Here is a 14,905-nt window from a genome sequence, read left to right as displayed (position 1 = left end):
TGCTGCAGAGCCAATTAGAAGATTTATGAAGTGGCAGTGAAAATGGCAAAGAAACATTATTTCTCAGCAACTATTGCACCAGCTGGTTCACAACCATCCCAATTGTTTAAGTTATCTAAAGCTAAAACTCTACTTTCTCAAGAGCAAACAATAAGTCGGCTGCTAAAATCTTATAAAGACCACATAATGGATCCCTTGATGTCTATCATAAATCAGTCACTAACTCAGGGCACCTTTCCTCAGCTACTCAACAAGTGTTCACTTGCCTTCTACTTAAAAAAAAAATCTCTAGACAAAAATGATGCAACCAATTATTGGTCAGTCTCTAACCTGCTCTTTCTGGGCAAAGTGATTGTGAGGGCAGTAGCTGACCAGCTCCAGGTCTTCTTAGATAACCCTCGTGCTCTGGACCCTTTTCAGTCTGGTTATGGCTAAGGTATGGGATAGAGATGATTCTGTTGGTTTTATTCGATGACCTCTGTCTGAATATGCACAAGGGCCACACTTCTTTGTTACTCTTCCAGGACCTATCTATAGCCTTTGATACAGTAGTCCATGTGCTGTTCTGTTGAGGCATTTGGAGGCAGAAGTGGATATCCAGGGATATGCATTGGACTGATTTAAGTCCTTTCTCATGGAGTGGACTCAAACGGTCGCTGTTGGTGACCAGCTATCTTCAATGTGGGAATTATCTTGCAGTGTTCTACAGGGAACAAGTTATTCAATCTCTATATAAAGTCTTCAGGAGAAATTGTCCATAGCTATGAAATTGGAAGTCATCATCTTCTTGATGATACCCAGATCTATATCTTGCTATCCAAATTCGAAGGTGATGCAGTTAAGGTTCTGGGTTGCTGCCTAACAGCTGTGATCCAAGAATGAAAGCAAACAAATTGAAACTGAACCCAAACAAGATGGAAGTGATGCTGGTTGGGGAGGTGGAGATCTTGAAGGACATTGTGCTCCCCACTTTAGATGGGCTTCAGTTGACCTTTGCAGAATCAATTAAGAGCCTAGAGGTTATAGTAGATCCAGCACTGCTGTTAGAGTAGCAAGTAAATGCAGTTGCAAAAAAAGTCCTTCTTCTGACTCCGGATAGCCTGGAAAATCTCCATTACTTTGGCCCCTTATATCTGTGAGATAGCCTCTCTCCCTATGCTCCATCATAGCAGTTTTACGTATTGAACAGGAATTTCTGCAGATACCACCCTGCAGATGGGCAAAATCAACAGCTGCTTGTAAATACTCTTTCTCTGTGGTGGCCCCTACCTTATGGAATGGCTTGCTTGAAGATGTCAGGAAAGCTCCCACTCTGCAGAACTAAATTATTCAAGAGGGCTTTTAACATTGTAAACAGGCCTATGCTGTAAGAAATGGCTCCGGCAGATTTCTTGGTAAAGGAACAGGGACTGGTGACTATTCTATTGAGTACTGTCTGTTGGTATAGATATGTTCATACTAAGAATTTCTGTGTTGTTTAATATATCATGAAAAATTACTTATTTTTTCTGAAATTACGATCCATACCCTACTGCATTGTATATTGAATGTCTCAGCTGTTGATCGTATTGACTTACACTGTGTAATTTGTCTTGAGTCTCAATGAGAAAGGCAGACAATAACACAAATCATAAAATAATTTCTTTGCCTTTCCTCCAAGCAACTCAATCCAGTAAACAAAGGACTCCCTACAACCATTTTATTATCTCAAGAACCCTGGGAGGTAGATTAAGCTGAAAGAAAGTGACTGATTTTAGGCAATTGAATTTTCATTAACTGGACAGTACAGTTATCTGCCACATGCAAATTAAGAACCCCCTTAAAGGCATCATTCATAACAGAATGTTTTGATGCTATGCTAGTCATTAGAATGACAAACGGCTGGAAAGAAATGAATAGTACCTCCCCGCTCCCATTGTTTATCTTCTTATTGTCTGAGGGAAGCGAACATTTGTGGAACTGGCCATTTGCCCATCAGATACAGGTTGCTCTATGAAGGTGCAATGCAATTTCATGCTCAGGCAAGTATGTGTTACTTTTATGGTAAGAGGAACAGAAGCTGTTTTGATGGCAAGTCTTGGATAGAGCAGATAGTGACTGCTGATATGTGACCTCTTTTAACCAGCCAAGGAAAGAATGAAATCTTTGAGCTGGGTGCACTAATGTAGTCTCTGGCAACTGGCCTGCTCCCAGATTAATCTGATACCCCTCTCTGTATTCTTCCCCCTTCTCCCTTTCCCTGTTGCAATTAATGTTCCCTTCCTATACTTTCTGGTCATTTTACCAAGGTGAGATTTATTAGGAATTCTATTGTACAGCAAAGACAGTATCTATGATCTTTGCTGTCTAACCTATGTTAATAAATAAATGTTAGGCAATTGGATAAATAAAAATATAAATTTTAAGCATATAAAATATTTCACTCCCTACCCTTTCTCCATGCAACTCAGAACAGCTTATATATCTTAGGATCCTAATGGCTACTCATCCTGGCCCTATGCAGGCCAATGTCAGCAGTTAAATCTTATCTTGTGGCTTTGGACCATTCCCTGCTCACGCAACCTGTATCTGAGTTGAAGTAATGGGAGCTGCAGAAGGGACACCAGTAAATGGTAAACTAAAACATATATGAAGGCAATTTGGATAGAGCCAGGAGGTGTAGAAGCCTCTTTTAAATTATTAAGCTGATATAATCATAATTCAGACAAAGGTTTGAGGAAAACACAGAGGTGTCTTTGGTGATATATTCATTTCAAGAAAGCTACACAGTTCTATTGCACCAAAATACATGTAAGGAAATAGACATAAGGAATGAGAGGAAAGACAGCAATTAGAACTAAGTTTCTGGAGTGGGGCCATGGCTCTGTTGTAGTCACCTCAACTTGCAGAAAGTCCCCAGAAGCTCCAGTTGTAACATCAAAGTTTAGATACTATCCTTCAGGACAACTTAATGCCCACTCAGATGGGTTTACAAAGTGTGTTGTTATCCTCACAACAATCACCCTGGCAGTTTCCAGATGGCTTACCTGAAGCTGCTCCATGCTGCAATGTTGTGGATCGTGCCGGGGAAAACGCGAAATATCGCGTTTTCTCACGCGAGTTTTGCGATATTTTGCATTTTCCCCAGCACGATCCACAACATTGCAGCATGGAGCGGCTTCAGGTAAGCCATCTGGAAACAGCCCCTGTGTGGTGGGTGGGACTGAGAGAGCTCCGAAAAATTGTGACTGACCCAAGGTCATATAGCTGGCTTCAAGTGGAGGAGTGGGAAATCAAGACTGGTTCTCCAGATTAGAGTTCTGCCACTCTTAACCACTACACCAAACTGGCTCCCAGGTGATGTGACAGAGAGTTGCTATAAATCAGAATAGACAATACTAACTTGTGACACTGAGAGATCTCTGTCTTTTGGTGCTACACCTCTGAAGATGCCAGTCACAGCTGCTGGTGAAATGTCAGGAACTACAATGCCAAGACCACGGCTATACAGCCTGGAAAATCCACAACAACCATCGTTCTCCAGCCGTGAAAGCCTTCGACAATATAATACTAACTTGGTTAGAACAAGGTTTGACTCAGTACAAGGCAGCTTTGTGTGTTTTCGATTTTAAGAATTAGTATTTAGAATACATGCCTGTAAATTCTTTAGAAGCTATTTAAATGCCCACAGGCCATTTTAAGGTTCTGATAAGTCAATGCATATTGTCTGCTAAGTATAGGAATCACTGCTGACCCTAAACACACTCCACTATGGACTGAAAGTTCCAATTAGAGGTGCACATGGTCCACAAAAAGGACCTAAATTTGACACTGTCCAGCCCGGTTCGTGATTTGCAAACACACGGTTCATGGGACTCATGTTTTTCATGAATTTTGGTCCATTTGGGCTGGTCTGTTGGTCCATGGTCCGTGAGTCCATTCATTCTGGTGCTGATCTATCAATTCACTTGGCAATGGAATGGAGATTCGCAGACGTTTTGCAGCCCTTGGAGCACACCAATCCTAGCCCTCAAAACCTTGATAGACATCTCTGGATGCCAACCTGAGAGCTACCATTCTTCTCTATGTGAGCAAGTAGCAAGAATTAATTCCCTAGGCAACAGAGGCAGCCCTGGGAACACTCCAATCATAGCCCTTAAAAACCTGACAGGCAGCTCTGGCTGCCAACCAGAGAGCTCCCATTCTTCTCTATGTGAGCAAGGAGCAAGAATTAATTCCCTAGGCAATGGCTGGGAAGGTGTCTGTGTGGTGACTGAGCGGGATCTTCCCCCACCCTTTTCTGTTTGATTTTGCTTCATTGCAACTTTTTGGTGCTGCAAACCAATGCAAGTCAATTGGCATTTGCGACTCATAATATCTACTGGAAGTTTCCTAGGAGTGGCTGCTTTGGGTGTCTGTAACTTGGACCTCAGAAATGAAATCTTGGCCAAACTTGGAGGGTGGCCAGAGGAGAGCTTGCTGAAGCCTCACTGTGAGTTTGGGATCTCTGAGTGTGAAAGGGGTGGTCCTAGGGCCCCCGAAAGTGATGAACCATGGACCAGCAAACCGGCCTGTGAATGGGGTGGGTCCAGGAAAAGTTCGTGGTCCATGGTCTGTGAAATGTGATGGACCACAGGCTGCTGGTCTGTGGAGGCTTTCTGGTCCATGTCCACCTCTAGTTCCCATCATACAGGTGCCACCCAGTAATAAATGTAAGGTTCCAGAATATTTGTTAACATGTCACAAGTCTCTCTCTTTATTCTGAACCATAAACTGTTATTAACAGAATGACCAGGAAGTATAAAGAAAGAAATAGATCTCAAATAATGAACAGCTCTACTGTTTTTGTAAAAAATTATTCTCCACAAATGTTGTTTTGTATGGGGAAAATAAAAACAAAACAAAAGAGTCCTTCAAATAATTTGTGCTTGCATCTAGCTAATCCTACCTTTGGTAAGCTTCCACACTAGCATTTCTGAAGAAGCCAAAGCAGAAATTGTTTCCTCTGGAAAGTGATACTTTCTTTGCATGTATCTACTAAACATGGCTTACGATGTTTCTGGCTCTGCTGAGATTTGTGAACCTCAATTTACTATTAACACAATGTTAAAAATAAATTTTTTTCTTTCTTCTGGTTCCAGGGCTATTGCTCCATTTATGTTACTCATATGAAAACTGGCTGAAGAAAATGTCTCTGAGAAATCATGGGATCCTTTCTGAGGCTGAGTTTGTTTTCTTATGTGGGTACAGGCAGCTCTGATTTATTTCATTACCTAGATGTTGCAGTTTCTTATTCATGTACCACTTTTCACACACAAAGGCTTGGATCCAGACTAGACGGTTCCATGGGTGCAAGCATTTCCACCTGAGGAGTGTGATTTTCTTGCTTCCTCTCTCCTATGGTAGCTCACTATGCCCCCTCCCAAATCCCTGAAACACCCAGGAGTCCCCTCTCTTCCAGGAATAGGATTTCAGGGGGCATTTTGTGTTTCTGTGGGGGTGGGGTCAGAAAAATCATGTTCTATGACCAGCAGTTCTTGTGCCCACAGAAATGCTTTACAATATTGGTGGTTCCCCCTGTGACACTTATGGAAGTTACTCCCATTTTATCATGGGGAAGGTGAGGATGAGAGGGTAATTGCACAAGACCATAGACAGACTCCTTATGTGAGCTGAGATATTCAAGCTCAAGCTCCATTCCTGTTGCACCCATCTGACATTATTACAGACATCAGAAAGGTCTGAGATGCTATGAAAATATTGCTATACAAGGATTCTTCCCCAGCTAACATATTTCTGTATGGTTAAAGAAGAAATTAATGAAAATGATGATCATAAGAAAAAAAATCAATGGCCTAGACAGATTCTGTAATTAGTGAGTGAAAATCAAATGGCTTTCTGCCAATGACAGGCTCACATCTTCCATTAATTTTAAAGTTTCAGGATTGTATTTCTAATCTTAATCAGCTACTGACTTAAATATTTTTAATAGCTCTTCACTTATGTTTCAGTTCCACTCTTTGTCCAACCTCAGGGAACATTTCTCTTTCTCTCTCTCTCTCTCTCTCTCTCTCACACACACACACACACACACACACACAGAAACACAAAAATTTATCCTCACAACAATCCTAAGCAGTGTTACTTCAGTCTAAACCCATTGATTTCAGTGCTCTTCTTAGGACTGCATTGTAAGTATATCCACAATTTGACATATTATGCATATATTTATAGTTGGTGCTCTGTGATGGAATTTACCAATCTTATAACAACAACAACAACATTGGTTGTTGTGCATTTTCTGAGCTGTATAGCTGTTGTCACGGCTATACAGCCCGGAAAATCCACAACAACCATCGTTCTCTGGCCGTGAAAGCCTTTGACAATATATCGAACAACAACATTCAATTTATATACCGCCCTTCAGGATAATTTAATGCCCTCTCAGAGCGGTTTATGAAGTAAGTTATTATCCCCACCATAATCACCCTGTGAGGTGGGTGGGGCTGAGAGAGCTCCTAGAAGCTGTGACTGACCCAAGATCACCCAGCTGCCTTCAAGTGGAAGAGTGGAGAATCAAACCTGGTTCTCCAGATTAGAGTCCTGCACTCTTAACCACTACACCAAACTGGCTCTTATCTGTTATTATGTTATGAATTAACCAGAATGACTGACAGTTACAATATTTTAACATGTTTTGTCAATAAATATAGTCATTAAATCCATGAAGTATGAAAAAAATGCACACTCAGATATATTCCTAGGAGGTTTTCTATTAACCCTTTTAGCAGAAAATGGATAAACTAAGAAACTTGCATCTTGTTCCAAAGCATGTTTTCAAACACCAAAAACCATAATCACTCAGCAAAATCCTTTACCTCGTCGATGTGCCAGGGATTGGGCGTCCAGTGTCCACAAGGACACACCAGCAGTATCCTGTGGAGGGATGGCACTGCACTGGTTTGTAAAGGCCACCATTAGCACATTCAGGTATGAACACATTGTCTTTTTGAGGTTGCTTGGCTTCTTCTAATGCTGATTGAAGTTCTTGGTCACATGATGATGCTGCTGGGAAAGAAAGAATGACAAAGATGTGCTCATTAATTACTTATGGACTGGTCAGCTGATTGATGGGTTAGCCAAGAAGCCAAAGCAAAACAGAGTTTAGAGTCATGGTACCATGCTACTTTCCTCCTGTTTGTGTGCTTCATGATAGGAATTTGCCACTGTTAAGAATGTTATATAAATATTCCCAGCAGAATTTTCTGATCCTATTCATCATGGGAACTTGATAAATAAAACAGCTGCTTTGGAGAAAAGGGTAAAAACTGTAAGAAATTAGCAGAAATTTGGAATGTTGCAATATTTTCTTAACATTACAGGATGCTGAATTATTGGTGGTGGTGATGACAAAGATGAATACAATCTACAAAAAGGCAGGACACAAATATTTAAAAAAAATGATATTTCTGGAAAAATCACTGTTTCTAATAAAACTACTAGAGTGGCATACAAAACTAGTATGTAATGGGTTGGATCTTGTGGATCTTGCAATGTGAATATCCTGCAAATGCATCAGTATTTGATAACAACCAACATTTATCAATAAACCTAATATAAAATAGAATAGAATAGAATGGATGATCCACAATGAAATTTAGTAAATGTGTATTAACTTTCCCTGAATCAATCAAAAACAAATGGCTGCCGAACATCACCTTTTAAAACTGCACAGGCTTCTGAAATGTTGTAACATTTCTTTTCAGTTTAGATCTGTGCAAATATCTCTTCTGCACAGGGGAATGGCCCATTAATTTTAATCTTCTAGGATAAACAATGTAGGCATGGAGTTGCTCTTTCCATTTAAATAATTATCATGGCTTTGTACACATATCAGAACTTTTGTCCACTGTGCATGGATATTGAATGTATGTATTTTACAGCAGCACAACCTATATTGCATTACCAACATTGTACACAAAGAACTAGGCCGATTCCACACTACCTTGGCTCCCGCTTTTCTTGTGCAATGATTGCACCATCTGTTATTGCATGGTCTTCGTTTGTTTGTCCACATTACCCTTAGAACAGCGCTTCTCTTGTGCAATCAGATGATCACATCCCCTTTAAAAAAGACGAACGCCCCCCCCTTTTTTAAGGACAAATTGACACTATATTGACGAGTAATCATCCTGCATCAACGAAACCGCGTTCCCTCCCTTTCCTGTCATTGGTTCATTTTCGGACCAGCATCAGAAATGCTCAGTGATTGGAGGCAGCAAAATTTGAACAGTTTTAAAATGGGACGGCTGGTCATTTCTGTCTCTGTGGGAGTTAGAGGTCACTTGGAGAGGGTAGGATGGCACCCAAGGAAACGATCATTCGCAAGGAAACGATCATTTTCCTGATGGCACATGTCCTGTTGATAATGCTCCACTGCTCGACATTCATGTGCCTGTCCTATAAAAGGTACATATGCAGGAGGAGACGTGCAGCTGCCAAATTATTTTTTTTCAGAAACCGGTGCTTCACATTCTGCCATTTTCTTCGCGCACCACCTCGAAACAGGATTCGGTGATGGTATGCCTTGGCAGAACTGGAAGAGCCAAGGGAGCACTGGGTCTACCCAAGAAGCCTCCACTGGTGGGATGCCATCATCTTGGGCTACTGGGATGACCAGTGTTGGATGGAGAGATTCCGCATGTCCAAACAAACATTCCTAGAGCTGGTGGAGGCTTTTCGCCCCCGTCTCGAATGTCAAACCACCAGTGCTAGAAATTATTTTAATCTGAGTTCCTGTGCTCCGCTGCAGAATAAGTGTCTTTCAACGAAATCCTACCGCATGCATTGGATCACGGGAGAGGATGGGTAAGTTTCCGCGGGAAATAATGGTCCCGAACTGGCATGCCGCATGCGCAAATTTGGTCAGCACAGATTGGATAAATGTTGTTGCGATACGGTGGTTCAATGGTACAACGACACCATCAATAAAAAAATTTAAAGCAATCGAACGAGACAGTTCCGATGGGCATGCGGAACATCACAGCCTGCTTGCTGGTTGAAATCAGCAGGGGATGGGTGAGCAGTCACGATCACCTGCAGCAGCATCCCAAGGCAGAGCTTCATTTTGTCTTTTGAAAATTGACAGCTATGCCTAGCTCGGCGGCACAGTCCATGTTGTGTGTCACAAGAGCCATGAAAACAGTATCACAAGGATGACTAAACAAATATGAATTGAATAAACGTATGAAAACGTTCCTCTGATATTTGAGGTCTGGCCGCTAGCTTAAAATGAGATTAATATGATGAGATGTCGCCATATCGACACGGTACTATTTTATTTTTTTTAAAAAAGGGGTGGGGGCAAAGGCGGAGAATTAATCCTTAATTGGGAGGCGGGTCAAGAGAGGCTCGGAAATCAACGGAGGGCAGTTATTCGTCAAAAGATAACCCGTGGTGAAAGTGCAATGGGCTGTGGCGACGCCATGCCAAATTAATGATGGCTTCAGAGACGATGCGTGTGAACAGATGAAGGGATGGCACTGTGGAAGTGAAAAACTGCCACGAGAAGGACGGTAGTGTGGATTCAGCCCAAGTGAAGTAATTGCTGTTCAGACACAGTATTAAAGAACTTACACATCCTCTAGACCAGGGATAGTAAACTTAAGTATTCTTGGGGACATTTTAATATCCAGATGGTGGTATAGGAGTTGGGATGGTAGCTCACCATCTAACAGGAAAGGCTTCACAATTCAGAACATATGTACGGAAGTATAGTATTCCATACAAACATATGTGCAGTGCAAGTCTGTATATATGGCAGGATATAAATGAAGTAAATAATAATAAAATAATCAGGATCAATGGAACTTACTTCCTAATATGTAGGTTTAGGATTGCAGTCTAACAATGCAAACCTAAGCATGTGTACTAGAGGTAAGTCCAATCGAATGCAGTGGAATTTACTTCTGAGTATACATGGTTAGGACTAGACATGGGCACGAACAGAAAAAAAAACCACGCTGTTTGTTGCTCGTTGCCATCCACAAACAACAAACAATGAACATTGACAAACATGACCTGTTCATGAACATGTTCATTGTTCATTGTTCGTGGCCCTTTAAAGATCCCTTTAAACTATCAGCTGGCAGGCAGCAGGGGGAATTCCCCCCTGTCCTGCCACTTGCAAGCAGCAGGGCCCTTTAAACAAGCTACAACCCCCAGCCCCCACCCCCCTGCCCCACCCCAGCACCACTGGGCTGCTGCTGCCCTGTGCGAGAAGGGTGGGGAGATTCTCCACATCCTTCTCGCACTGGGAGAGCTGGTGCTACCGGGCTGCTGCACCCAGTGTGAGAGGGTGGGGAGAATCTCCCCGACCCTCTTGCACCAGGAGAGTCGGCGCTGCTGGGCTGCTGTGGCCCGGTGTGAGGAGTGGGGATAATCTCCATGGGATCCATGCGTCCCTCCCTTTCCTGTCATTTTCTTTTGACAGTGGAAAAAACTGAAGTGTCTGTGGAAGTTACTTTGAGGGGTTAAAGCCAGAAGGAAAGCCAGAAGGAGTTCAGACAGAGTTCAGACAGTCCATGCCTATGTTGCCAGGGGAATTGATTGAAAGGCACCAGACTGTCTGTCTTGACAAACTTCTGACGAATGCCACAAATGAGGCTTGGAATGACCACTTGTTCATTTGAAATGGGGCCTCACTAACAGCTTGTTCGCGAACAGCCGATCGGGCTGTTCCTGGTTTTTTTTCAGTTCGTAATGCTATTCGTGCCCATGTCTAGTTAGGACTGCCCTTTTAATTACCTATTCCATATAAAATCACAAAGAAAGAGTAGCATAAAATGAGTTATGCTAGATGGCAGCAACTTCCCCGTCTTCCCCCTCTCACTGCAGGATTTGTGTCTCCCAACACTGTGTTTCTTTGGATCAGGGACGGCAAAGTGGAGGTCTGCTGTGGGAAAGGGCAATCAGTGGAACTTGGCCTCCTCTTGTCCGCCAATAGAACAGTGGTTGCACTGACAGAATGGCTGACCTTGAATATTTTCAGATCCCCATATGAGGGCTCATATGGCTGTACTTCCTACACATACAGAGCAATTGATTCAATGAGCTTAGACTGGAGTAACTCTGCTAAGTTAGGACTGCACTGATAGAAAACTCAGCATCAGCAAGAGGGGTTCTAGCAGAGCTTTCTCCTTGCTACGCTACATTCCAAAGGCAGGAAGGTTTTGTTTAGAGAAACATTCAGGCAGATAAGCTTCCACTAGCAATTTGAAGTGGTACAGCCAAGATACAGGTTTACAGCCTCATCTGTTGTTTGTATGAAATAGCTTGAGACTGTGTGTGTTTTGCATCACTTTGAAATGTAGGGCACAGAAAGCATCTGTGTGCTTCTGCATTTAATATTTCCTGCATCTAAACAAACATTTCCTCCCAGTTACACAAATTCCAGTGATCTGCACACAACAAACATCATCAGAATTCAGAAATTCACTCACTCTTAATTCTCTTTCCCTCCTTTTCTCATTAAAGTAATGGGCTATGAAAAGACAATTAGAAAAGGCTTTGCCATTCAATGCACTCACTTTACAAAAAAAGTAAGAAGTAATACACTTTAAATATGTCCAGCTTCACAAAATTCTATGAGCTGCTCTCCTGCTTCATTTCGTGATCCTAGTCCAAATTTTCAAACAATGTTTCATTCTGCTTTATCTGCTACTTTTGCATTCCAGTCACCTATAATTATCAGCATATCTTGTTTAGGTGTACAATCAATTTCTTCCTGGACACGTGCATAAAAGTTTTTAATTTCTTCCTCCTCATAATCTGTAGTTGGAGCATAAACTTGAATGATGGTTATGTTAACAGGCTTTCCCTGAAGTCTGATTGATATTATTCAGTCAGACTTTGCATTGTAGCTCTCGACTGCATGTGCTATGTCTCACCTCACTATTTCAGCATCACCATTTCTTTTCAGATCATTTCTGCAGTAAAACACTGTGGTTTTCTGACTGATAATGTCCTGAGTTGGACCACATTAGTTCACTCACTCCCAGGACTGCAATGTTTGTGTGGAACATGAAAAGCTATGGAGAGTGTTAAAGGAAATGGGGTTGTCACAATATCTAATTGCTTTGATGCACAATCTGTACTCTGGACAAGAAGCTACTGTCAGGACAGAATATGGGGAAACTGAATGGTTTCCAATTGGCAAAGGTGTCAGACAAGGATGAATATTATCTCCCTACCTGTTCAACCCCTATGCAGAGATTATCATAAGGAAAACTGGATTAGATCTAGAAGAAGGTGGAGTGAAAGTTGGTGGGAGGAACATTAACAATTTGAGATATGCAGATTATACCACGTTACTGGCAGAAAATAGTGAAGACTTGAAACGGCTACTGAGGAAAGTTAAAGGAGAAGTGCCAAAGCAGGATTACAGCTGAACATCAAGAAGACAAAAGTAATAACTACTGAGGAATTACACGATTTTAAAGTTGACAATGAGGAAATTGAAATTGTACAAGATTTTCTATTCCTTGGCTCAATCATTAACCAAAAGAGAGACTGCAATGAAGAAATCAGAAGACTGAGACTTGGAAGAGCCACTATAAGGGAGCTGGAGAAGATCCTTAAAGATAACGATGTCTCTCTGGGAACCAAGATCAAGATAATCCAAACTATGGTATTCCCCATTACTATGTGTGGATGTGAAAGCTGGACAGTGAAGAAAGCTAACAGGAAGAAACTTGATTCATTTGAAATGTGGTGCTGGAGGACAGTTTTGTGGATACCGTGAACAGCCAAAAAGATAAATGAGTACTAGATCAAATCAAGCCTAAATTCTCCCTAGAAGCTAAAATGACAAGACTAAGGCTATTGTACTTTGGCCACATCATGAGAAGACAAGATTATCTGGAAAAGTCAATCATGCTAGGAAAAGTGGAAGGCAGTAGGAAAAGAGGAAGACCTATAACAAAATGGCTTGACTCAATTTGCCATGTCCTCCAGTTTGCAGGATCTGAGTAAGTCTGTTAATGATAGGATGTTTTGGAGTTTTCTCATTCATAGGGTCACCGTAGGTCAGATGCAACTTGATGGCACATAACATACATAACAGCTCCTTAAAGACCAACAAGATTTCCAGGGTATATAAGCTTTCAAAAGTCCAAACTCCCCTTGTCAGAAAAAGTCTCTTCCAGAGTCAGTTAAGGGAGGCAAAACTTGGGCGTGACCACCAGAAAGGGGATAAAAGGTTGCAGCAAGGAGCACAGGCTGGAAGCTGAGGAGAACAATAGCCATGCACTTAGGCTGGGAGTCCTTGTATCTTATGGCCAAGCTAGACGTGCATGTTTTTAAAGAGTTGGGTCTCCCAGACCCAACTTGAGTTCCCTGCAGCTACACAGCAGCTTTGGAGAGTAGCACTTAAAAACAAAGGAGACCCTAAATGGCCTCAGAATACCTCTGTGAGGGGAGGAGAGGCTCTTCCTTCCTCCCTCCCTCAAGCTGTTTCCTCCTGTCAAAATATCAAGGGAGGGCATTTCCTCCCATTTTTTCTGCTCCACATGGAGTATTCTGCGCACTTGGACCTGTAAAAACATGGGAGGAAAAGGCTTGAAAGGGGAGGGAGGAGTCCCTCTGCCACCTGCAGAGGCATTCTGAGGGCATTTGGGCTCTTTCTTTTTTAATCAGCCATTTACTTTTTAATTGTTGTATGGCTGCAGATGCCTGACTTGGGTCTGCACATCTAGCATGGCCCTTAGAGAAACTATAATAATAGTAAGACCTGGGAGGCAGTGTCTCTGTCAGATAGCAGCTCCTGGGATGTTGATAGTCCAGCCCCCTCGAGGTCTAACTCTGCAGGAGGAATGCAGCAGCCTGAAGCTGTAACTAAAAGGACCTCAGGAAGGACCCATGCCCAAAGCCAGCCTAGAACCTGGATTGAAGCAGGTGAAATAGATAATGGGAGAATGGGCCTTTAAAGGCATGTTGGCTATTCTGCGTGTGACAGCAGTTAAAGAGACATCACTGCAATTCCTGGTTGCGAGAGCTGTGGGAGGATGGGATACCCTGATGGGACAATGACCCTTGGCCCTGGGGTATTAACATCATTGTAAATAATTATCTTAGTCTTTCATTTCTATGATTGTTATTTCTTAGTTAATATTTGAAATTTTATTTACTTTTTATTATGATTCTTCACCATACGTGTAGATGTAAAATGGTTGAATATTAAACTGACATACTGTTAAACTGAATTGTTACTTTCTATACCAAAGAGTCATTAACATTTGAACTAATTGACACCCAACTGCTGCATGTTGTTAAATTGAGTAATTCTAATTGATTTCTTTTAGAAAATAATTATTGTTTGTTGAGCAAAATGTATTGAAAGCTCTTATCATTATAGGAGAAAAATGCAGCCAAATGCTACATTGGGGGTTATCCCAGAGAGATCCTATAAAACAGTATTGTCAGCATATCGGGGATGGCTCCTTAGTCTTAAATAATGGGACAGAAGAATTTGGTGTATTAGGGAAGGTGATGGCAGCTCTGCCTGGAAACCTTCTGCTGCATTGTAAATAGAGAGGGCATTGACTAGCAACAGCCATATTCATTACAGTTGTTTTTCCCTCCTACTGTTGTTCTGCTTGTATGATTGTTGCTAGAGGATGCCAGCACACTGTAGCAGCCATCACAGCTGGACTACAATATTGCCTTGGCTGAATCATATCATTGCTACCTCAAAAACACATTTCCACTGAAGCTACCTTTCTATGATTGCTTATTACTGTGTTTCAAAACATCTTATGAGGATCAGAGAGCCCAAATTTCTTATTGGTTTGTGCCTACAAAGGCTGCCTAAAGTACAGCTGCTCATCCAGAGTTTAGCACTTTTGAAAGTTTGGGTAAATTCTTGTGG

At 41.8% G+C, this 14,905-nt stretch overlaps 1 protein-coding gene across 2 annotated transcripts in view; it reads right to left on the bottom strand.

The window, feature by feature from the left end:
• The window catches only part of SMOC2 (SPARC related modular calcium binding 2), a 234,841-nt gene that overhangs the window by 63,946 nt on the left and 155,990 nt on the right, over window positions 1-14,905 (bottom strand). The window contains exon 8 of one of the 2 annotated variants that reach the window (XM_054971059.1): window positions 6,858-7,047. In XM_054971059.1, the coding sequence (XP_054827034.1) occupies window positions 6,858-7,047 (190 nt within the window). The remainder of the gene's footprint in view (window positions 1-6,857; window positions 7,048-14,905) is intronic. The other variant, XM_054971135.1, reaches the window with a different exon arrangement.

The sequence above is a fragment of the Eublepharis macularius genome, chromosome 1 (genome assembly GCF_028583425.1).
Source record: "Eublepharis macularius isolate TG4126 chromosome 1, MPM_Emac_v1.0, whole genome shotgun sequence".
In the NCBI taxonomy this organism is placed as follows: Eukaryota; Metazoa; Chordata; class Lepidosauria; order Squamata; family Eublepharidae; genus Eublepharis; species Eublepharis macularius.
Note: the sequence above shows the minus strand (reverse complement) of the source record. Positions and strands in the feature narration are given on the sequence as shown.